The sequence below is a fragment of the Alligator sinensis genome, unplaced genomic scaffold (genome assembly GCF_000455745.1).
Source record: "Alligator sinensis unplaced genomic scaffold, ASM45574v1 scaffold773_1, whole genome shotgun sequence".
Taxonomy (NCBI): domain Eukaryota; kingdom Metazoa; phylum Chordata; order Crocodylia; family Alligatoridae; genus Alligator; species Alligator sinensis.
Genome location: NW_005842403.1, coordinates 690,129 through 715,951, shown reverse-complemented (window position 1 = coordinate 715,951; position 25,823 = coordinate 690,129). Strand labels below are relative to the sequence as shown.

The window sequence follows — 25,823 nt, the reverse complement described above, 5'->3', positions numbered from 1 at the left end:
GTGTACTGGAACCGGAGTTGCTTTGGATTGAGCCCACAGACCAGCCCTGTGCACCAGATCCAGCACTTAGGACTGGTCTGGCATGGGTGTCAAACACAGCATGCACCCTGGACTGGCCCTGCAACAAGTGGGGCTGGAGCGGACACATACTACACACTGCATCCAGCCCAGAGAAGCAGATCAGGGACACGCTGCATGCAGCACACAGAGCCAGTCCATAGTCCCAATCCAGCCCACAGACTGGCCCTGTGCTCTTCATTTGGCCCACGGTGTAATATCCCTGCTCTAGCCTATGCATCAGTCACTCAATTAGCTGCCAGCAACAAAGACTCCTTCATTCTTGCACTACAAGAGTCATTACAATCTAGAGTTCCAATCACTGAAAAATGCCACATACTGGGCACATCTACATGTGCATATTAATATCACACAAACTCCAGCGCTTATCGTGCCAGAGTTTATTGCTCCTGGGCGTCGCGTTTACATGTGCGCCCAAGACTGCAGGATGTTGAGCTGGGCTGGAGCAGCCCTGGCTTGCAGAGAGCCCAGAGGGTCAGCCTGCCAGCCCAGGGCTGCTCTGACCTGGCCCAACATGCTGTGGAGGAGCTGGCTGGGGCGGGAGGGTGGTCCTGTGTGGGACTAGCCAGCAGGCAGCCCCCACACTAAAGCACCCTCCTGCCCCAGCCAGCCAGGGCAGTGTCTACGCATGCCCTGCTGCAAAGTAAAAAACTCCACAGCAGAACAGTACTTTTACTTACAAGTACTAACCTCTTGCAGAGTTTATTAGTTTCCTGAAGCCTAATCAGGTTGCATGTGTAGATGAAGACGTTTACTGTGGAGCTAATTCGGCAACTCCTCAGTAAATGTCTTGTGTAGATGCGCCCACTGCAAATTAAATAAAGTGCTGTCTAACAGACATATTCCACATGCATTATAGCTGGGCCACATGCCCAGCACAAGAAGCCAGAATCTAAATAATACAAGCAACAGTATCAATTCGAACTTTAGAGCAGTGGTTTCCCACTAATTTAGAGTCAAGGCACCCCTCCATAACTTTTTTGAATTCAGCAGCACCCCATTTCAAATGTTAAAAAAATAAGTAATGACCAGTTTTAATGCCCACTCAAAAACATTTTTCTGGAGTCCCTTTACCTTAGATTAGGTCTCTTTAAAAAAGGATCTAATCTTTTTTAGATTAGAAAAGATCTTTTAGAAAAAAAATTGTTTAGATTTAAAAAATTAAGAAGATGGTAATAAAGCAGAATCAGATGTGGGTATGCAAGAAATCAAAAACCAAAACACTTCAGGGTTGCAAACTTATATGGTTACAATGCTTTGACTACAGGATAGGGACCAAGGTTCCCAGTACACTTGTGAGAAATGAAAACTATTTCCTTACCCACAGGTGCCAGCTTGCATGTATGGTGGGCTGAGCTCTGGGCTCCCTTTGGAACAGAGAGCACTGGTGGTGGCCACCAAGTGTAAGAAGGCCCAACCTCATGCCCCAGCAAGGACAAGACCCTAAGCCCCAGCTCCATGCCTGTGGTCAGCCTGGCCTTGCTGCCTCCTCCTGGGCCTGCCATCCTGGTCTCTGGGCCTGACCTGTGCTCACCCTGCAGCTCCTGCTCCTTCCTGAGCTGCTTCCTCATGAGCAGCTGCAGGTCATTCTCCACTTACTCATCCCCCCCAGACTCTCTGATGGGCACTGGAGGCCACCAGCACTATCCAGCCTAGCCCAGGCTAGCTCAGCTGCCCTCTTCCCACTATGAACAGCTCCACGCAACCCTGGAATGAGGCAGGGCAGGCCACACCATGACACTTTTGGGAGACTGCCTGTGCCCCGCGACACCCTTACAAGCATGTCACAGCACCACAGGGTACCACAGCATCTCAACTGAGAATCATTTCTCTAGCACAAGGTATAGATTCAGAAGAGAGATCCTTGGTAGGGAGTGATGAACCTCTTCACAGTAAAGACACTCTAATCCAATGGCTCCAGCCTAAAAGAGGGCAGAAATACTAAGCAAAGCCCCAGGCAGTCCCATGCCTTTTCCTTCTCCTTGGAATGGTGTTGCTTGAAAGTATACAGAAGGAAATCGAGAATTATACAGCTTTCTTAAGTATTCTGGTTTGACAAACAATGCTTACCATTTCACAGATTAAACATTAGCGAGATTTTACCTTTTGAGTTTCTCTTACCTCCATTCATTCCCTTAAATAAACAATGATTTGGATCAAGGTGTTCAACCCTAGACCAAGGAGCTGTGTTATCTGGCCCATGGGACTCCCCGCCAGTCTGGAAATTTGATAGCATTATTTTCAGTTTTCCTGCTAAATTTTTGGACCCATTGGGAGCCTGGTAGGCTGGATAACATGGTCCTGCATGTCAAATTGTGCCACTGCATGGCCTGATCTGGGTGCATGGGATCGATGGGTGCATGCATGGGATCTGGGTGCATGCAACTGGGTGGGTACATAGCTGCTTTGAACCAGTGCGCGGGATCCAGAATCATAGAAAATCAAGGTTGGGAGGGACCTCAGGAGGTCATCTAGTCCAACCCCCTGCTCAAAGCAGAACCAGCTCCAACTAGATCATCCCAGCCAGGGATTTGTCAAGCCAGGCCTTAAAACCCTCCAAGGATGGAGATTCGACCATCTCTTTGGGTAACCTGTTCCAATGATTCCCCACCCCCCTAGTAAGAAGGTTTTTCCTAATATCCAACTTAAACTTCCCTTGCTGCAACTTGAGACCATTGCTCCTTGTTCTGTCATCTGCCACCACTGAGAACAGTCCAGCTCCATCCTCTTTCGAACCTCCTTCAGGTAGTTAAAGGCTGCTATCAAATCCCCCGCCAGTCTTTTCTTCTGCAGACTGAAAAAAAAGTTCCCTCGGCCTCTCCTCAGAAGTCAAATGCCCCAGCCCCTGAACCATTTTCGTTGCCCTCCACTAGACTCTTGTCAGCTTGTCCACATCCTTTCTACAGCGGGGGCCCCAAACCTGAACACATCTAGCCAATGGCCTGCCCCTACATCACTCCTCCAGACTGCGGGGCCAGAAATAAATTGGATGCCACTGGTTTAGATGGTAGATGCCATGCAAAACTTCCTCTGCTGGTAATGCTGACATGTATAATCATCATGAATATGATGATTCATCTGATAATTAATATCATATCATCAATATCTTCATTAATATGATGTTGACACAAAAAATAATCTTTCATATGATCCCACATGTTCACCTCCCAGTTCTGCCAATGCACCTCAGGCTTACATCCACGCTCTCCCAGTTCTGGGGATCTGCTTAAACAGAACCTACTTTTTAATGTCAGAGCTACAAAGCACAAATAAGTTGTACTTGCTTGTTCACAGCTAAATCTCCACACAAACATGAGTCAACCTTCAGTTATTCTCTCTTGTGCAGATATGCATCTTGACTTCTCTAGTGGGGGCTTTAAAATGCCTCCTCAAAGGAGGGTTTTCACATGATCATGTAGTGATTAGTTCCAGTTAATGCAACATCCCTATGGAGGGCACCCCTGGCCTCCTCCTGTTTTAGCTTCTGCAGAGACAGGTTCTCTCACATTGGCTATGATTATTAGCATGGCTCAACAGACATGCTTGATAAAAATGAAAGGTTAATGTTTTATTCAGTCTAACCTTTTATCATGGCGATTTAGATGCCCTCCCCATGTTTTATGAAAAGCAAGTATGTCGATCTCAAAGCCAGTTTAAATAAAGTTACTAACCTGTATTCAAATAAAAAAGTCCTTCACAAAGTCACTAATGCATGAGTACAAGAAAGTTTGATATAAGCAGGTTTTACTGTATTTACTAAGCTGCAAAGCACCTGAGGAAGGCTCAGGTGGTCCCATGGCGAAATTCACTGGGCATTTCACCATTGGGGGTTTAAATACTGAAGTGAATTGAGTAGATGGGGTGAGGAGAGAGGAGAAGCTTATATGACCAGGCAGTTAGGTATGACTGTTAGCCCTTGGCATGAGATACACTGGCACAGCTGTGTACTGAACACAGGGCCTATCTATCCAGGTTATCATCACTATTGGTCCTTCATTGCACAAGCACAAAATTAATCTACCTCAGTCAGGTCAGAATAAAATAGTGACCTGGCAGCTTCTGGACTCCCCTGCTAAATATTTCAATTCAGTTGAAAATAATCCTTGGTTGCAGAATAATTTACTATCTGGAAAAGCAATTTCTGTAATTACTTTCAAACTCCAGCAGTTTGAAGAATACAGACTTGTGTTTCTCCTTCCTGATCATTAGCTAGCAAAAGAGTCCCTTTTGGAACCCTCTTCCCACTGACACAAATAATTAGCCCATTTCCTTTCTTTCATCTAATCTGTCCAGCAAATTCTGCTGTTCTTCCAGTACCTGTTTATAAAACTCGAGGCAGCAGCAATCTGGTGAATTAAAATGCTTGGTACAATGTTGGAAAGCAGAAGGCACTAACGAAATGCTGCTCAGCTAGTACCAGCTGCCACGCTGCAGTATGTCATGCTTACCAAGTGGAAACTATCCGGCTCCCTGCTAGCTTTTGAAAGTTAGTTACCAGAATGTCCTCCTGACTGCCCAGCATGACGCCCTATGACTTTGGCCTGGGCTGAATGGTAAGTCTTTCGTCACTGAGCCAGCGGTGTTGGTACCAAGAATACATAGGACTGAACCTTGCTCCTCCAACTCCATTTCAAAGCTCCATTTTTAAGCTATTTTGAAATGTCTCAGGGTACAAAATCTACCAATTGGCACATAAGCAAGCAGATGTGTCCACAACAGCACAGAGGAGAAGGACAAAAGCAGCAGTCAGAGACATCTCCTGACCACTAAGGCACTACTGGGACAGTATGGCATTGGTTTTTAGGATATGTCACTCTTCGATTCATGAGCAGAGAGAGGTACTTAGCCATGTTAGTCTGAAGTCAGGCAGAAGGAAGGATAGAGATGGACCTTCTAGACTAGCTAGATAAGAGTCCAGGATGCCTTAAAAAGGTTGTGGACATTTAGGACATTTTACAGAAGCAGCCTGTTGGCTGCCATGGTCCCCTCTGCTTTAAGTTTGGCAGGCAGGTTAGGATACTATGTCTTGTGTTATGCCAGGGATGATGGTAGTTTTACTAAGAGTTAGATTATGGATTTATATAGGATGGTTTGTATATGGATGATCCTGCCACAGGCATGGGGTTGCACTAGATGACATATGGAGGACCCCTCCAGCTCTACTCTCTGTTTTCTATGAGAACATCAGTGCTGAGACTTGCCACCACTGCGGTGTGGATTAGCCCTCAGTTGCATTCAGCATCCTACACACAAGGAGCTTGTGTTCTGTTTCTACAGTCCTGTTGTAAATCTCCTAGAAAGTAGCTAGCATACACACCTCCTATAGTTTATGATTATGTACAGGAACAGAGTTTGTCAGCTGGAGCACTGGCTTACCAGGAGTGAATGCAGCACTTAACCTGCTAGGTCAGAGTCTGTTACAGTACAATAGGTTTTTGCTACTAGCGTGCTGTGATTTGCTGCAAGCTCTTAACATTCAGCATCTAATCAGCTCCCTTTTGGACAGGCTATTTGACATCAAATCACTGTAGTAATTTAAGGAGAAGAAAATGTCAGCTCTACTTTTACTGCCACACTGGCCACACAGGGCAAGATTCTGAAAAGTACTGCAGGTAGTTAGGAATCATCCAGCAATCCCCACTGAAAACACATGTGTTGTACTCCCAGCTTCCTTACACACTTTAGAAAACCCCATCCCCAACTCCAGAATGCCATAAACTGCCCACAATATCCTGAGACCAAATGGATCATTTGGATTACTCCTGCCACACTAAAGCCAGAGAAGTATCACCCATGGGTCCCACACTGAGCCTGAGAATTTGTGGTAGGATAGAACTGATCATTTAGAAAGATGTCTATATATAATACTGCAAAACACAAAATCCAAAGTGGATGGTGAGGAACAGCCTATGAAACATGAAGATACAGAGGAACTGTATTTCTAGGCTGCTGTTTAGTGAACATGATGGCGAGGCCATTCTAGATGGAAGGGGTAATACCCTTATTTAATTAGAGACAGAACACCACCCTTTAAGAGGTCTTGAGTTGTAGTTTGTAGGAAATATCAGTAGGGGTGTACTAATAAAGATTTTCTTGGCTGATACTGATGGCCCAGTCATATCAGCCAATACCGATTCGATTGCCAACTTACAGGAGTGCAACCAGGCAGCATGGAGAGAAGCATCCTGCCAGTAAGTCTGTGGGGGGGAATGGGAGAGGGAAGGAGCATGGGGGGGCAGATCATGGCCCCCATAGTGAGGGAGGGAGTGGGGCAGGGGTGCCCAGCCAGGGCTGGGAGCAGAAGGCTGCTCATCCAGGGAGTGTGGGGGTAGGGAGGTAGTTCCCTGCCACTGCATCCGGCCCTGGGGGAGGCATGGGGGCCATATGCCCCCCTGGATTTGTGTGCCCCTTCGCTCCTATAGATTTACCAGCCAGACGCTGCTCCCCAAGTTGCCAGGCTGAACTCTTGGCTGTGTGCATGCAGCATTTATCATTGACATTATCAACTACACCAGCCAAAAAAAGTCAATTGCCGATAATGTTAAATTTCCTTTTAATTGGTGCCGATTCGATATGCGACTGATATATCAGTGCACCTCTAAATATCAGATTACTTGTTTAACCTAGACACATTCATGGAGAAAGTCTTGTGTAGCTAGCAGGGAAGCAGAGGGGTCAGTATAAATGGCTGTCGGAGGGGGTCCAAGCAGACTAGCATTGCAGCCTTCTGGAGCAGGTGTTTTAACCTACCAACTCCAGAAGGCCTTCACATGCCTGTGCTATGCATCGGCTGACAGAAAAGTTTGCAAGTCTTTCTCAGAGTGATCTTAGAGTGCTGGGAACTCTGTGAGGATCATACCTCCCTTGTTTATTTTTATCTAGCAGCCTGTTTGGTCAGGAGCTATTGTGGGGAGCACACAGACAGTATATTGCCAATTGTATCTAACCTCCTGCAGTTCCCTCTGCAGAGCAGAGGACCATGCACTTTCCTTGTCATGCCACAGAATAGAGGAGGTTAGTATGCCTGTAATTAATTGGGAGGCAAGTATTTCCTGGGTGATATCTTTTATAGGACGAACTGTGTCATTGGGATAGAGTTAGACAAGCTTTTGAATGCAAGACATTCTTCCTCAGGTTTGTAATTAAGTGTATTTGATCAGTGCCATAGCAAGTGGGGAGCAAGTGGGGCAACAGCCCTGGGTGCTGAAGCAAAGGGGCATCAACAGGCTCTGCCCGACCAGGGTGGGACAGAGCCAAAAGCAGCTCATTTGTGGGGGTTGCACGGATGGAGGGAGGGCAGCTCCCACCACTGCATTCACTCCCAGGCAAGCATGGGGGGCGTGTGCCCCCTGGATCTGTGTGCAGGGCGAGAGTGGGTCGCTGCTGCAGGCTTTGCCCCGGGCATCAAACTTCATTGCTACGGTACTGTATTTGGTAGAGAAGTAGCAGAAAGGGAAGTCTGTAGCCACTGCTGTATTAACTCATTTTTTTCCAGCTAAACAGAATGGGAAATGGATTCACTGGAGTTAAAAGGGCTGTCCGCTCTTTAGAACCTCATGATGCCCCCAAACACACAGGCACAGAATCGCTCTCCACCAGCGTCAAGAGCTCAGTGCTCCCCACTACCTTCCACAATAACTTGAAGAAGCTCCAGTCAATCCTTCTGGCCTTTTTCCCTGTCAGTCCAGCCTATCTTCTGTGGGTCTCTCATTTGGCCGCTGAAAGCTCCACAGTTATTATGCATCTCACCAGCCTCTTTCTTTACAGCCCATCCTGGTTAAGTGACAGCCAGTAGGATGATCTGGGTGACACATCGGCATATCATTCTTAGCCCAATAGGACCTTGCACAGGCTCCATCCATCCATCCAAGGAATCAGACCCACCCTCATAAACCACAAGAGGTAGTCACGTGCCACCATTTCCCAGAGCCTGCTGAAGAAGAAAACTGAGATGTCTCACTCACTCTCATCTGGGTTGGGTGCAGCAAGAATGGCACTGTGCTTCCTCTTCACTTCCTCCACGTTCTCCGAAATTTTGTCAATAAACCCTCGAATTTCCTCTACCTAAGGAGACACAGGCAAAAAGAACATGGATGTTAAGTATGTCAAAGGTGTTAGGAGTGCTTGAGAAGTGAGTTTATCATGCTGCAGTACTCCCCAATTCAAACACAGTCGTAGGACACCCAGGCTGGTACAATCCAGTTTTTGTTGAAGCTTCTCAATGGATATCAATCAGACTCTCAAAAGACAGGAATGATTTGAAAAGACATCCTTTTAAAGTATAGTAAATAGGGCTGGGGAGGTGCAGAGGTTTCCATACAATGGCCCTAGAGGTGGTTAGCCATGTTAGTTGAAATCAGGAAAAAGATAGTCTCCAGTGTACCACCCTGCCCTCCCTTGTTCAGAGAGACATAAGCTTTTGTAGGCAACAACCTAATTTCATCAGCTGCTAGGAAAGGATGGGGCTAAAATACTTTCACTTAGGAAACACATTTTCCATCATATCTACTAAGTACCAGTCTAGCAAACCCCTGGGACCTGGGAGACTCCAAACTTCCTGGCTCTTGCATCAGTACTAGGGATACAAACTTTGCAGCAACAAAAGTACAGCAAACAATATGTTCCAGATGCACAAGGCAAGAACCCAGTTCATTTTCCCAGTAACTGCTGGCTCCAGAGGGTTAACCAGAATAAAAGCTGAAAAGTGCAGATTTGCCTCCATCCTACAGGGAGAATGGATGGACAGACAGACAGGGAACAGAGGTGCCACTTGACACCAGCACTTTCCCAACTGCATCTGCACTTCAAGGAAATTTGCTGATGTCTTGGGAAGAAGCCATGTTTGTGCCCTACTGTATTCCTGGGCTGCATGTCCTCCAGATTGTCCTTTACTCTAGATTCAGACTGATTTCACTCATAGAAAAACAGGGCCCAAAGGACTCCTACAGGTTATCCCTGTTCATGGCAGGATCTTCCTGTTTTGCGTTTATCTAAACTGCACGTGTAAAAGCTTCAAATGGCAAATTCCACAACCTCTCTAGGTCATGTGTTTCAGTACTTAATCACCCTTAACATTATAGTCAGAAAATTCATCCTAATGTCCAGCCTTGCTCCAATTTAAGGCTTTTACTTCTTGTCCTGTCTTTTGTAGACACAGCAAAAAAATAATCATCACCTCCTTATTAACAACTTTGTGGTATTTGAAGAGTGTTATCAAATCATCTAACCACCCCCCACCGCAATCTGCCCTCCAAACTAAACAACCCCAGTTCTTTCAGCCTTTCCTTGCCTTCAGCTGACTGTATTTATTCATTCCATTTTCCGCTTGCAATAAGATGTCTCTCTGCAGGCTCACCCCCTTCCCTCCCCACCACACACATTCTGATAAGGGTGTTCTAGAAATGTGCATGCACATCTTACAGCCACCCACATGCCAGAAGAATACCTCATCCATAAACCAGACATATACAGAAAATTAAATCAGTTCCATACAGAAACTGTTGTTCTGCAAAGAAGTACTTCCAGGGATTCTTACAGTCTTATTGCTGTAATCAGAGCACTGAGGCATGCATTTTGCAACAAAGAACTGTGAGGCTTTCTGCTTTCGCAGAAGACAGTAACTCTACTCCACAACTGACACGGGGGCACTTGCGCTCATTTACCAAACAATTTGCCTCTTACACCACCTTTGGTTTCTATGGAAGCTAGCAGAAAACTGAATGGGCCTTTGGGGCACGTAATTGCACATTACTGCCTAGCTTTTGCTGTTAAGATGGTGATTCATTCTAATCAATGCCTACACCTTTACGGTCGTGCTTTAGGTATAACCAAGGAGGGACTAACTAATGCTGAACTCTGTGCCTTGTCAAGGCAAAAGAATTCCATTTTCTCACTGCTAAGTCCCTAACACATGCCTATGGCTTCTAATAATGGGCATCATCCAGGGACAGGAATTGATAAAAACTGGGTTGTTCAACACCTAGCATCCAGCAGTGGGGTCAGTGACAATCACCACTTGGTTTCTGTTCCACCACACATCTGTTCCACATCTGTGCTGTTCCACCACACATCTAAGCATGGCACAAGAAACCAACTTCTTACTTGTTCAAAGAACTCATCCATGAAGCGATCCCGGTCCACGCTAACAGTGACTTCATCATCATCGTCGCTGTCCTTAGCCTGTATATACACAAAAAAAGGATATGAGTAAGCTGCTCCTACAAGCCCCAATGCTCCATTCCATGCTCTGAACTCAAGTGGATTCTTCCACTACTCAGGAGAAGGTGGACATCCTTTCAGGTCTGTTTATGAGTGATAAGCTCTCCTGTGACCTGAAACATAAGTTCTGACCCTCTGGAAGGTGTATGGATTAATCCAGCTGACCCATGGATGGAGTAGAAAAAGACAGGGAGATATTAATTAATTTAATGCAGGGGTGGGCAAAGTGTGGCCCGCGGGTCAGATGTGGCCTGCCAGGCCATTCTATCTGGCTTGCGGGGCCCCTAAAAATTTAGAAAATTAATATTTATCTGCCCCGGGCTGCTTGTCACAAGGCCCTCGATGGCTTGCCAAAACTCAGTAAGCAGCCCTCCACCCAAAATAATTGTCCGCCCCTGTTTTAATGCATCTCTGAAAGACTTCAGGAATTAACAAGTTCAGGCTCACACACAGAGACATAGTGAAAATCACCACTGCAACTCACTGTCCAGCCATGTAATTTCTGTGCCTAGGTTTACCCAAGTGTAAAATAAGAACTGTGATATTTTACAACTTTATACAGTGCCATGGAAGGAGGAACTGGATGTTTTCCTTGAGCTGCTCTCAGCTGCACATGTTCCCATCTGCCCCAGGTGTGGCAGTGGTCAAACAAGCAGAAGAATGTTAGATACCATAGTAGAAACAGACTAGGACATTTAAAAAAAATAACCACAATGCTCCGATAGGTGGGATACACACCTCTGGCATGCTATATTCAGTTCTGGTGGCCTTAATACCAACCCCCTCCCCCCAAACAAAACAAAACAAAACAAAACAACCCTCACCCCCCCCCCCCCCCCACCAAAAAAAAATGCAGCAGAAATAAAAGGGGTCAGACAGGCAGCAAAAAATAAAAAGGTTTTAATATATAGAGATTTAACAGATTTCATCCAGACAGGAAAGCCTCTGTTCACATCTTATTAAGGTGAGAACAGGAGAGATTTAATGAAAGGGAACACATTTATGATTTCAGACTCTCTTTTATTCAGCTAAATATTTTTACACTTTTTACATAATTAACCCATGAACTCTCTACCACAAGGTATCCAAGACCAAGATCTTAGCAGGATTAAAGAAGTGTTTGATATTTATGTGAAGGAGACGAACATCCACAAATATTTTAGGGAGGCTATATACACAGACATCTAATCTACAGTATGTCCATCTATAACCCAAACCTTTTCCCTAGGCAACCCCAGATTATTTATCAGGGGTTCTTGCACCCTCATCTGTAGTAGCAGGTGCCAGGAACTGTTAGCCCACAACCATCCTAAGAAAAAAAGTGAGTTTGTATGATAAGATGACTGAAAACAGTAGACATACCAGTGGAAGTCAGGCCATGTTATATTGTTATTGCAATGGAGCTGGCTGAGGTGAACCCAGGGGGAGATTCAGCTTTATTTCAATCAGCAACTACTGCCTGCCCTGTCTACATTTGGACTGTATATCATGTCAGCCATTTCATTATAAACACAAGGAGGGTTTTTTTTGTTTTTTAGTGTGGACACAGCCCACAACATAAAACCAGATAGGCCTCCAATTAGATCTGGCTCAGGTATTCCCACATTTCTACTGTAGGGATGAGGTTTAATCCATCTGTATTTGTAAAGCACTTTGAGATCTAATTCATGCATTCTGTACAAACAAAAATTCTCACTGTTGGCATTAAGAGAAAAGGCACTCTCGCTGTCACTTGGCAGCAACTGCTTCATTTTAGCAATTTTGCTGAAGGGCAGGGGCTAGATATTTCAAAATTCAGGACAGGTGTGCATGTCACCCAGAGGAAGAACCCAATCCCTCTCTCAAAAGAATGGAAGCAGAGCCCTTCCCCGGGCAGTCCTGCTTTCAAGGCCACAGCTCCAGAGAGCAGCCTGTGACAAGAAGTCAGAATACAAGTTAGGATTACCATGCAGGCAGACACATAGGGCACAGACAGAAGTGCAGCTCCCCACTACAACTGAGAATGCTTTGCCGGAAGCGGGGAGCTGCTCTGGGGCTGGGCTTTTGCAGCAGTGACAATTTGGTCCAGAGCTGGGGCAGAGCTGCTATCCACTGCCTGCATGCCCCGGGCAGGGGCTGGGATTTTGTGGTGGTGACAGCATGGTCTGGAGCTGGGGCAGAGCTGTGATCTGCTTCCTACGTGCCTTGGGCAGGGGTGTGCAGGCAGTGGATCGCAGCTCTGCCGCGGCTCTGGACCGCACCGTCACCGTTGCAGAACCTCAGCCCCAGCCCAGCCGCACGCCCTACCAGTGCTGCTTGGGCCAATCTCCGTGGAAACCCAAGCCCCACACTCAAAGACCTGCCATTCCTGGGGTCTCCATGGAAACTGGCCAGTGATGCAGGCAGGGGCTGCTGGGAAATGGAGTCCAGCCACCAGCTACATCCACCATTTTATCCACCTCTAGGGGTTCCCCAGGGATTCACGTGTGTGGGGGGAATCCAATACACACACCCCACCTGTGGAGGCTGTTAAAAACCCAGACCAAACTCCCTCCGCTCCTTTTCCCCTCTCCCAATCTGAAAACAGCGACAGGCTGGCAGGCAGAAGTTACAGAAGATGCTCTGTTTTGAAATGTCTTCATCTGACACGTCATGCAATGAAGGTTCAGATTTTTGCCCAATCGGTCGTTTTTGAAGCAGTCTGCAGCTGTGTACTTGTGTTTGGTCATGGCTATAGACCGCTTTCTGTGGTCAGATCGAGCAAAAGTTGTCACTTCTGTCTGTGCCCATAGTCTAATCTGCATGACCACAAGGGTGTGCCATATGCGGCATCAGACTTTAATGATTATGGTAAAAGGGGATGTCAAAAAAGCAGTACACAGTCCTCTGATGTCCTACACATGGGCTGCCTGAGGCACTTTGCTATCACTCAAAGATGTAGTTGCACAGAAGTACATAAAACTACTAAAAAAATAATACAAATGATTCCTCCAAGCAAAGCAAATATTGATCACACCTGAATTCCTAGGGGTACCAGAGGCGGGACCATATCCAAGAATGGTATCTCCTTCTTTCACACAGTCCAAGTATCCCATGTACTCCTCTGTGTCCCAACTTGATCTTTAAACTTCTTCCCCCAGAGCTACCAGCCCAAACTGGAACCCCACCTCTCCCCACAAACATAGCCCATTACCAGTACTCTGTCCCTGTCAGAAAGGGATTGCTGTTCACTGACAGCCCTAAGAGCTGACAATGTTGCCTATACAGCATTACCATCACTCAGCAATCACAAGGCCTGGCTGACTCCGGACTGCCCCACATGGTGCTCTGGAGTATGCTACAGGCATGCCCAGCTCCTATATGTAGGCAGATAACACAGAATCAGACACAGGCAGTTCCTGGGAACACATTTTCAGGACTGGCTGGAAAGCCTAGTCAAAGCTCCCTTACATCCACAGGTGACATTTCCAAGTGGGATGGTTCTGCTCATGACTGCCAATACCACATGCTCAGAAAAAATAGAAACTCATGGTGTTAACTTAAAAATCATGTGATTTTATAAACACAGGGTTCTTTGGTTCTTTTAATTTCCTCTCTAGTTGGTGACTCTTGGACATTGCTTTTTAAAGTGTTGCCCAGCAATTAGAAAGGATATAAACTTACTTTTCTTTTTAAAAGAATGCCCCTTGAAAGTCTGAACTGTTCACAGGATCTGGGGCTTTGAGAAAAATCACTAAACACTGCAAGATGATAAAAATCACAGGAGCTGGCAATGCTGCATCCTCCATGTCAAGCTGAACAACAGTTAACAGCAAAAGCCATCTGACACAGATGCTAAATTTGGGGGCATGGATGCTATCTGAGATTCAGATTTAGAAGAAGAAATAAAGAGCATCCTGAATTTGATGGGAGCCCCCAAATATATGAGCACAAGGTGAGAATTTTTTAGTTTGCTTTCACTGCAGCAGGCAGCATGTTCTATTCACTATTGAAGCCATGTGTTTATTCACACATTCACCCCCCTGATCTACACTAGCTTCTCTGTCTGAGTCATGGCAGGTTTGATTTAGATCATTTCTTTCTATTTAGAAACTCTGCTTCCTCCAGTCCCTTCATAGCATCTGATGAAGTAAGCTACTGCTTACAAAAGCTTATTCATCTTTAATTCAGTTTATAAGAGGGGTGGCCTACCTGCTTCCTAAGTGGCACAGGCAGCCTCTGTGTGTGGCATGCAGCAGACCAGAAAGGGGCCAGGCAACACAGCAGCAGATAGGGCAGGGAGCAGAAAGCAGAGCATCAGATCAGGCAGGGGAAAGGGTTTGGAGTGGCACTCAGAAGGGGTGTGGGGATAATCTGTGGTATGCTTACCAAAAAGGTGGCCCCCACTAGTATATAAGGTGCCCTGCCTTCTGCCTGACTTCAAGCTAACTACCTGATCAGCGACAGATACAGGCGCAATGCCTATTCTTATGCATCTCCAGTGATTAGCAACCCACCAGCTTGCTCAGTACCTTGTCCTATTACCTAGACAGTCTGCATACCTGAAATTTCTTTTAAAATTTCACCAAAGTTTTCTCTGTGCAGGTATCACTTCCAAGCATGGAGGAAATTTGTGAAGTTTCTATGCACCTACCAATGTCACTCGCTTGTGTCCTGCAATGCTCTTCTAGTTCTACAGCACAGGTCTTCCCTCTAGGCCAGGGGTGGGCAATTCTTTTGGATGGAGGGCCGCTTACTGAGTTTTGGCTGGCCATCAAGGGCCACATGACAGGCAGCCAGGGGCAGATAAATATTAATTTTCTAAAATTTTTAGGGGCCCCATGGGCCAGATAGAATGGCGTGGTGGGCCACATCTGGCCCGCTGGCCGTAGTTTGCCCACCCCTGCTCTAGGCCTCAGCCAAGTTGCCCAAGCTCTGTTCTGTTGCTCTCCTCGCTTAGAAATTCCAGTATTGGGCTACAAAGCTGCTCTGCCAATGAACATGAACCTCCCTTACAGTATGCTGTGTTCTTTATTATTGCAATTCTGCCCCACATCACATTTTCTTTTATACGGTACATTTATGTCCAAATGCTGTTGTCTGAATCCCCTTCCCGCCACACAATGACCTTTTCCATTGAGAAAGTTATATATTCTTCATCTCCTAGAAGCAGGAAAACTGTCGGAGGCCATTTTTGCCAATTGGTTTGTTTCATTGGTAACTTACTTGTTTAGCTTTCAGAAAGAGCTGCCTCCATTTAACAAAGATGCACTCCACTCATAAGCCAAATGATTGGGAAGAATCAGAAACCACCTGGAAGGCAGGTCAGACAGACAGATAACATGCTCTGTGCCTGTACACCCCAGGGAAGATTTCATCAGAAAATTATTTGCCCAACACATCCAAACAACTACATCTTCTACCTTATCTTACAGGATTAATTGTATGCTATTGTATTGTATCCATCTAGTCTTTCCCTTAGGACCCTTGAAACAAAAAATGGAAACACATCCTGGAGATGCAAGTAATGCTCAATGGAAAATGCATCCATTCATACGGGACTTCTATCAACCTATTTATTCTCTCTTTTAATGTGACGTGAACATCTAACTCAGGTGCCAACATCACTATGGTTCCCAGCACCAAGGTATCTAAGCCTCATGAGCTTGATCAAGATCAATGCAGGCAGCTGGATTACACAGGGTCTCAGCACATGGGAGAGTGTGTATATATGAGTAGGTGGATAATTAACCTAAAACTTGTTGTTTCTTTAACAGGTTTTGAAACTCTCAGAGCACTCAGTACTCATTGCTGAAAACAGACTTTGCAATGGGAAGGCCTATACCAGATTTAAAAAAAAAAAACACTGGCTCAGGAAAGGGGAAGATTTTTAAGAACTTTCTAATTCTGCAAGCATGATCCATAAAACTTGAGGGGCCGTGGCACTTCTGTCGAGTGCAATCTATCCCCTTGTGGGAAGCGCCTGCACTGGGACATTCCCACTGTGATATCAGATAATCTAGCTGAAAAGGAGAACGCATCAGAGATGGGAAGCCACAAAAGTGAGAAACCACAAAAGACAGGCTGCCTTGCGAGCTTCCTTTATGTATCCCTTAGCTACATGACTATATTTTACATTAGCACAAATCATACAGGCTGCCATGCTGCACTGTGCAGGTCCCTCAGGCCAGCAAATGCACTTCACTTCACTAGAAGAGAGCAAACTGTGCTTCAGCTCCTCCTTCCTATGCTAAAGATTTTAAGGGGTACCACAGAGCAATATCAGGTAGGGGTCCCTCACTCAGCAAAAGCATCACAGATAGTACATGTTCTCTGGGACCGACTCCCAGCTCAACCTACAGATTTCATCAGGTATAGTTATGTCAAAGCATAGGCACAGAACATGACAAGTACCAGTGTTGAAAAAAACCTGCCCTCTACAGTAGCAGGAAACTAGAAGGATTAAGGTGGCATGGTTTTCTTGCAACCAAACAAACCTTACTCACTGCTGTAGAGGAAGGGGAAAAATCCAAGGTCCTAGCCCCTGTAACAAGGAGAATTACTTTCCTAGCAAAAAACGGGGAGGTAGTTAGCTGTGTTAGTCGTAAGTCAAATAGAAGGCAGGGTAGATGTGCAGCTCATAGACTAACCAAGGTGCATCTGTATGTGTATATGTGTGTGTGTATATGTATGTATATATTATTTTTACACACACACACACCTCTCTCTTGCACTCTCTCTCTATATATATATTAGGCCTGTGCGAGTTGGCAGCGATCCGATTCGGCTTTTGGATCCAGCCACTTTGGATGGCTGCGATCCAGTCCGGAGCTCTGACCGGGTTTCCGCCTCGATCCGGCTGAAGCGGCTCCGAAGCTTCCGAGCTGCCTTGGAGATCCAGCCATAGGGTATAATGGGGAATCAATGAAATATCTATAACTTTGTTGTTTTTTCTCCGATTTGGATGAAACTTGCAGGGATAGTAGCCTCTGCTGAGAGCATGAAACCTGCCCACTTTCAAGAAGATCGGTGCAGGGGTTTGGGAGATATTGCACCTCAAGATGAGGACAAGCAAAACTCGTGCCATGGGTGACCCTTCATGTGTTAAGGCGCAGCGGGGTGACAGCTGCAGGGATGGTGGCCCCTGCTGTGATGCCTGCCAGCTGTGGAGGAGATCGGTGCAGGGGGGTCCTGGGGCCCTGCACCCCTAGCTGCTGACAGACAAAACTTGTCCCAAGACTGTGTCTGTCCTGGGGCAGTTGATTGTCTGTATTCTTTCCTCTCCTTAGCCCTGTTTTGTAAGCGCTAGTTCATGCTGGTTAAGTCGTTATGTAGTAGCTAGGTCCTGTGTATTGAGCTGGTCCCCGAGTCCCTGGTCCCCGAGTGAATCATGATTGATTGATTGGTAACTGGGAACACAGCAGCTTAGCAGCCAGGCCTGCAGCAGTGTCTCCCCTCCCCGCCCCCAGACAGACATCATCGGTCCCACAGCACCCATGGCACGAGTTTTGCTTGTCAGCAGCTTGAGGGGCAGTTCCCCCCAAGCCCCTGCACCGAACTTCTTGAAACTTGGCAGGCTTTGTGGCCTCAGCAAGTGCTACCATCCCTGTAGTTTTGACCCCCCTGTGTTGTAACACATAGACGTAACAGGAGTTTTGCTTTCAAGAATTTGGGGTGCCATTCCCCCCAAGCCCCTAAACCAATCTTCTTGAAACTTGGCAGACTTCATCCTCTCTGCAGAATCTAGCATTTCTGAAATTTTCATCCAAATTGGACAAAAAACAACAAAGTTATAGATATTTTATTGTTTCCCCATTATACCCTACGGCCAGATCTCCCAGGTGGCTCCGAACCACTTCGGGAAGCCGAACGAGGCAGCGCTTCGACCCGATGTGCTGCTTCAGGCCCTGAAGCGTGCGAAGCTTCTCCGGATCCGAAGATCTGTCCGAAGCCTTGCACAGCCCTAATATATATAGAGTACAAACTTTCCATGGGCTGAAGCTCAGTTCATCACAGCATCTGATTATATATATAATCTCATTGGTTAGTCTATAAACTGCAAGTCTACCTTGCCTTCTACAAAATAGGGACTCAGTCTAACTCCTCACTGACTTCAGCAGGCTCACATCCTCCACGATCAGTTTAACTCTGAGTCTGTGTACTGCTTTCCCTTTGTACCATCTAATTCTATGTAAGCAGACAGGTACTGGATAAAATTTCAAAAGCCCCTATTGTGATTTAAGAGCCTACCACCCATTTTCAAAGTGATCTAGGAATTTAAAAACTTGAAGTCAGTGGAACTTAAGCATCTACATCACTTAAGCATTTTTGAGAATCCTACCTGGTATCACTGGCATCCGATAGCTAGCCATTTTTTTCCTATTAGTAAAGCCACTGCGTTTATCATACTAATATTGGGAGGGCCTTTTATTTTTTGGTTAGTTTTTTACATTCTGCAAAACCACCTGCAACAACCTAGACTACACCTGTTTCACAACCCCTTCAAACTGCAATGCTCCCTCACAGCTGCCATTGCAATAGGCTGTGATTTGCTCAGCACGGCCTTTCACGGGACAGCACTGTGTACACTTGAGACAGCAAATAATTAATCAGGAAAGTTACTTGCAGAAATTCAAAAGACATATCAAACTATTTCAAAACAAAGTAGCTAGAAGAACACGCTCCCAAACTTCCCTGCACTGAGATCCTGCCCGATCTCACAATGTGGGACTGGTCCTCATGGAGACTTCTAGGAAACAGCTATAAGCTTGGCAAGTAATAGTACAATGGCTAGAGCTCTCTTCCTTTCTAAATATGGAAGTGGCCCACATTGTACAGGGGAAGGGGGGGCACTAATGGCAATGGTGTTACTTCATGAAAAAAAACCAGTAACATATGGGGCTGCACAGAGGGTCTTGCCAATCCTGCTAGTGTGATGCACAGAGTTCTGAGCAGGCTCAGATGTGCCATGCTCCCTTCACTCCTACACTGCAGAGATCTCAGGATTCACCCTTGCACCCCTGCAGTTGTGTCCTGTTGCACAATTTCTCACAAATTAAAGAACATGATAATCAAGTTTAGGTGAGAACCTGGGGCTTTAAATAAACCCAAGTTCTGTTGTTCCTGGTTTTGCTTAGAAGCTAGCATTTGGGGGTTTGCAACTTTTTAAATTCTGTGGCAGTTTTCTTCTACTGGCTCTCACCTCACACCTAAACCAGAAAGTTGCTTTAAATTTCAGTTTTAAAACATATTATTACCCTGCTGAGTTAGACCTCCCTCACAAGTTATCTGTTCTCTTACTACAACTTCTGATTCAGTAGTTTACCTTACAAGGGACGATACTTCTTCAGGTGCTATATACATTAATATGCAACAAAGACAGAAATGCTTGAACTACCAGCCCTTTGTACCATTCAGACTGTAAGGAGTAAATTTACAATTTCTCCCATGTGGTCACTTTTACATATGCTGATGCAGAGGAAAGGCTAAGGGAAGTCATGTCAGAGAACCACCCAATACGTTTTGATAGGATCTGGAAAATAAGCAGAAGGCACAATGATCCAGAATACACACAGTAAAGTCTCCTCCCTGCCCCCCCCAGTCCATACTAAGGCTTCACTAAGTAGGTGCCACCTCTACCCCTGTTAGATTCAGCTGAGGTAAAACAGCACTGCTCCAGATTCCCGTGCCAATTCCACCACCTGGGGATAGGGCCTATGACCTTCTTCCAGTGTGCTGAGTGATATGTGCCCTCACATGCCAGCTGGCCTGCCTGGCAGAAAAGACAAGGAGGCATTTGCCTTAGGAAACAGAGGAGCCTGTCTGGGCTCTCCTTGGAGTAGTGGGCACTGGCCAAGGGTGTGACATGACCCCTATTTTCTCCTTTGTCCGGCTCTGCAGCTTACCAGTGCCAAAGCTACCTCCAGCTTGGCCACACCATCTCTTGGGAACCACATGAGACTTACAAAGTCAAAACCATGAGAACTGGAGCAGGTTAGGTAAAAAAAGATGCCTGTACTCACAGTACACTAGGCAGGGGCTGTCTCTCTCCATGGCTACATCTACAGCTGACACAATGGACTAGGTTCTTTAAAAACATACATATGTGTGCGTAAACCTATGGAGAGGTACCTTGAGCCTGAAAGGGTTGGAAACCACTGTCTTGCAGGGAAAAAACCAGGGGTGCTGACAGATGTGCAGGCCCCCACCCTAACTCATGGTGCTTTACATAAAGCACCATGAGTTAGAGCGTCCTCTCTCCACCCCAACTCAACAGACATTCACCTGTTGGGTCAGGGGGTGGGGATTGAGCCTACGTGCAGGTGAGCAGCCAACTGAAGAGCTGCCCCTCTCCCCAGCCCTGCCCCCTCCCCACCAGCTCTAGGGCTGTCTTCAGGAAGGGAGGGGGAAGCTAGCAGCAGCAAGCTGATGACTGGGTTTGCAGGAGGGTGGAGGCAAAGCTGGGCTGCATCAGCTCAGCCCTGATCACTTGAAAAATTAACCCTAGGGAACACAAGTTCCCTAAGGCGCTCTAAAGTAGAGTGCCTTCATCTGATCCCTTATTTGAGGAGGGTTAATTTATCATGCAATCGGCCACTTTTAAAGTGTTTTGCAGCTGTGCACACATGTCACAGCAGGGCTGCAGGGTGCTTTCAGGGAGCCGACCACACAAAAAATGTAATTTCTGTCTGTGCCCCATATCCCTAATTTTAATAGTCATTTAAGCGTAGCGCTACTAAAATTGAGCAAAGCCCTTCAGAAGAATACCGCAAAGCAGTCCTCTTAGTGAGACGGATTCAGCAGTCAAGCTAGGTCACCTCATAAGCGGAAGAGGCCTCCAGATCACGCTAATGTGTTGGCCAAGCACTCCACCTCTTTTAGAGCTTCTGCTACGAATTCTTGGATTTACATTAGAGGTAAATCAGCTTAAAAACACCCTTCCCAGTGGGTGTGTCTACATGTGCATTAATGCTCTTTTTCTAATGCGCATTTAGTGTCTCCAATGTGAGGTACTAAATTAATGCACATTAGGCTGCACTAATATTTGCATGCTTTTTAAATGATGTTTAATGTGCAGTAAAATAGTCGACTGTGCATTAAAGCGCAGGTGTAGATGAGTCCAGTATCATGGATCTTCAGTGCTATGTCAATGCTAGAGCAGCCTTCCAACCCAAAGTACATAAAACAGTACAAGCTCATTGGAGTGAAGCATATATAGCTGATACACCATGATGAAAAAAGAGGGTGTTTTATCAGTGATTCTGAGTCAGGCACAGATAAGCCTGCTTATAAAAGCTTATGCTATATATCTCTGTTTTAGTTAGTTTATAAAGGTGCAAATCTTGCCTTCTACCTGACTTCAGACTTTTCACAGATAAAGCCATCATCATCTTTACCAGGCTCTGTTTAAAGTATCAATCTAGCTGGGGATGAAAGGAACTGGTGAAACTTCTCCTATTCCCTCTTGCAGGCACCCCCGGTATCAGCTTCTGGCTCAGAGGGACAGCTCCATATCTTCATACAGAGAACAGAACTTCTAAATTGAGCAAAAAAGGAAAAAAAATAGTGCCACAAACCAATTCCAGGGATTTCACACAGGAGCTGCCAGACTCATTCAGGGCAAAGATCCATTATTAGTATTAAGCCATTAAACATTCAGCATGACAAGCTTCCTGGGTCTGGCAGTGGGGCCCTCAAGCACACTGCACCACTTAGAAGGCAGGCTGCCTTCTAAGATGGAAACTGCATACCATATTTTCTTGCATAAAGCATGCCCTGGAATAAAATATTCATTTTGTTTTTGAAAGGCAGAATAAAGAAAAAAAAGATCTTTTCTTGTAGTCAGTAACTGAGTAGCGGCAGCTAGGGAGCCAAGCCTGCTCTTTGTTCTGTGCCCTGTGAGTTCCTGCGCAGATTTTGTTTCCATTTTTACAAGGTAACCAGCAGAAACTGCTTTTACCATATTTCTTGCACATAACGCACACTTAATTCCCAGCAGCTGGTGTTCAGTAAAACGTATGTGGTGTATGTGAGAAAACACAATAATCATGGACATGCAGATAGCTCGGGGCCCAGAGTGGCCATGGCACCTGGCGCAGCATTGGCTGGGGGCACCCCGCAGCATTGCCTCCTGCCACATCAGCTGTGGCAGTGCAGTCAGTCACTGCTGTGGTGGTGAATGCCTTTACGTTCCCCACCCCCCCACAAAAGGCAGCAACCAGGGCTGATGCCTCAGTCACCCCTCTCAGTTACGCTATGGCATATGATGCTTCAGATAAGCTGCTTATGAACTGTGCCTGTTAGTCCTTCCCAAAGCCTATCTACAGAACCACATGGATGTGGCAATACTACTGCTGGGTTAGGAGGCAGCCTGAGCGCAGGAGCATGCCGTGCTAGATGGTTCTGGTGCCAGGCATAGTGAATTTATTGTACAAGCACTTTCTGAACTCCAGTAACTCCAGAATCTGCACTGGCTTCCAGTAGTTTTCCAGATGCAATTCAAAGTGCTGGTTTTGGTCTATAAGGGCCTGAATGGTCCAGGCCCAACATATCTAAGGAACTGCCTTCTCCCTTATGGCCCACTGTGATCCCTAACAGTAGCCAAGAGCAACTGCCTGGAACTATTGTTAATGCAGCAAGTTCACTTGGCAAAAACATTTGGAGATCTGAGCTCTAGAGCTCCCTTCCCTTTGTGACCTGCCAGAGCTTGGACATATATCGTAAGTGTTGCAAGACCTTCCTATCTGGGCAGGGATTTAGCAGACAAAGCTAGGATGAAATATTGTTAAGAATTTTTTGTTTTACATTGTATTTGAAAATGTATTACATTTACTTGCTTTTATAAATAATGTTGTTCTCTTACTGTAAGCTACCCTCAGCCTTTGCTGGGATGGATAGTATACAAAGCTGTTAAATAAATAGCTCAAAATCATTGTTTGATAAGCAGTAGTACACAGAGATGTAAGAGGGTAGCTGGGTGCCCAGAGCAGCAGCTACACAGGGAGGCAGAAGCAACTTCCAGCTGCTGCCATGCCACTTGTGTGGCCAAGTACTTTTGGTGACAACTGTTATTTTTCAGTACCCCACCTCTCTCCCAGCTGCTGCCCCAGTCATCCTGCCTTACACATCTGCACAGAGGCACCAATCAGAATCACACTGTATCCCCAAAGTGTTAAGGCAGAGACCGTCCACCCAAAGGCTCAATCTAATTTACTCAATTAAAAGATGATGTTTTCCCCCATTTAACATGGGGAGGAAAGCCCCTCATCTTAGAATTGAGTATGAGCTGGGGGGGGGCAGGCAACAGCTGAGGCTCCAGCTTTAGCCCGAACCCCAGATCAGGGCTACAGCCAGAGCTGCAGCTACTGTCTGCCTCCCACTGCCTCTGCAACCCCCGCTGCTCCTGCCTTGGAGCCATGGGCCTCTGCTGCACCCAGTCTCCCTCCTGTGCTGCTTCTCCCCCGACAGCCCCTCACTGCACTCCCTCCTACCTTTGCTTCTGTATCAGCAGGTTCTCTCCTCACTGCAGCCTGCAGCGCAGAGCATGAAACTGTATGAAGCTTCAGTCCCTGATTCGATTCGGCGAAGATTCGGCCTGATTGTTTTTTCTACATACCTCCAGGTGGCTCGTAAGTGCTGCCATGTTGGGGTGCATGGAGTGTCTCACAGAAGCATGAGGGATCCCCAGCGCACTCAGCAGCAGACCTGGAAGTGGACCAGAAGCACTTTTGGTCCACTTCCGGGTCTGCTGGGGAGCACGCTGGGGGGGCCCCCTCTGTGCCCCCCCGGCTCGGTGACCGGTGCCTCCTGGGTCTGGGGGAGGCACCCGGGGTCCCTCTGTGGCCAATTACCAACTGGGGGGGGGGGCACGGAGAGGCCCCCAGCGCACTGTCCGGCAGACCCAGAAGTGGACCCAAAGTACTTCTGGTCCACTTCTGGGTTCGCCGCTGAGCATGTGGAGGGCCCCCCACACTCCTGTGGGACGCTCCATGCACCCCAGCATCGCAGTGATCATGAGCTGTGCCTGCTACCTTAAGGTATGTAGAAATTTTTTTTATAGCTATGTCTATGTCCGAATCACTGATCCTCCAAATCAGCATCAAATCTTCAGATTCAGATTCAGCCAAATCGAATCAGGGACAGCGATCTGAATCAACGAATGGAATCACTGTCCCTGATTTGGGCCAAATCCAAATTGAATAGGGCCCACTTCGCACACCCATAGTCCCAGCCCAGCTCTGTAGCAGCAATGTTGGCTGCATGCCATTGCTATTGGTCCAGACTGGAGATGTACTCAGTGGCCCAGGCTGCAGCAGGGATGGAGCCTGTTGGCACTATAGAAAAGGTAAGTGGGGTGGAGGGGCAGGTGGTGGGTAGAGATGGAGGGGAATGGAGAGGTGGGTACCCAAGGCCACAGGGAGCAGAGGCAGTACAGAGAAGAGAAGAAGGGATGGGGGAAGGGAGGAGGGGCCTGAGAATGGGGGGAGGAGGGAGTCGGCACAAGAGAGGGGTAAGTGGCGGGGGCAGGCAGCAGGGGACAAACTGCATGCCTCCCCACACCCTCCACACTGCCTTCCCCCTACTGCCTATCCCCCACTGTGTACCCCATTACTGGCCCCTAACCACCTGCCTTACCATATGCCCCCCACCACTGCCTCCCTCATTACTGCCCCCCACATTGCCTGTTCCCGAACAGTGACTGGGCCAAAAAGCACAAAGGAAGGGGTGGGGGGGTGTATGTGTGGTGAGAAGGAAAGGGAAGAGGGTAGTAGTGACTGCCCTTGTTAGGACTCCTGATATCTGAAACCAGGTCTTCCACATGCACAGTCATGCTATAGCCACAGCCCTACTAGACAGCAGGCTCCACCAAACCAGTTCAACCTAAGCCAGGGGCAGGCAATTATTTCAGCTGGAGGGCCGCTTACTGAGTTTTGGCAAGCTGTCAAGGGCTGCATGGGTACCCCACCCCTTGAAAGGTGCCCCACCCCCTGGTCAGCATCTGGTGACTGGAAGTCCCATCCCCTAACCCCTGACTTTGACAACCCATCACAGAACCCTCTGGGTTAAAATCCATGGGGAATACAGCACAGGTGACACAATGGTGGGAGTCTACTACAGACCTCCCACCCGAAGTCAAGAGCTTGACCAGGAGTTCACCAGGGAATTGTCTGAGGCCACATGCTCCCGGTCCATGGTTGTCATGGGAGACTTCAACTACCCATCTCATGGGAAGAGCGCTCGGCTAAATCTGAGCGGTCACAAAGCTTCCTCTCGTGCGTGGATGACCTCTATCTGACTCAAGAAGTCTATGGGCCAACGCGAGATAAAGTGCTGCTCAACCTGATACTGGCAACCGGGGACAACCTAATCAGTGACCTAATGATCAATGGGAAGCTGGGCGACAGTGACCATGTGCTGATCACCTTCACCATCTGCCGTAAAGCTGGCAAGTCAGTCAGCAATACAGAAGTCCTTGACTTTAGGAAAGCGGACTTTGACAAGCTCAGGAGGCTTGTCGGCAAGGCCCTAAGGGACCACAGCCCCAAGGGGAGGAGAGTTCAGGAAGAGCG

The 25,823-nt window shown here is 46.9% G+C and overlaps 1 protein-coding gene across 5 annotated transcripts in view; it reads right to left on the bottom strand.

The window, feature by feature from the left end:
* Positions 1 to 25,823, bottom strand: part of STX1A (syntaxin 1A) — a 313,683-nt gene that overhangs the window by 203,611 nt on the left and 84,249 nt on the right. For all 5 annotated transcript variants that reach the window (XR_003095558.1, XM_006029900.3, XM_025211368.1 and 2 more), the window contains exons 2-3: positions 10,180 to 10,257; positions 8,043 to 8,142 (exon numbers count right to left, since the gene is read on the bottom strand). Coding sequence is in view for 4 of the 5 variants with exons in the window: in XM_006029900.3 (XP_006029962.1) it covers positions 8,043 to 8,142; positions 10,180 to 10,257 (178 nt within the window). In the remaining variant the exon portion in view is untranslated. The remainder of the gene's footprint in view (positions 1 to 8,042; positions 8,143 to 10,179; positions 10,258 to 25,823) is intronic.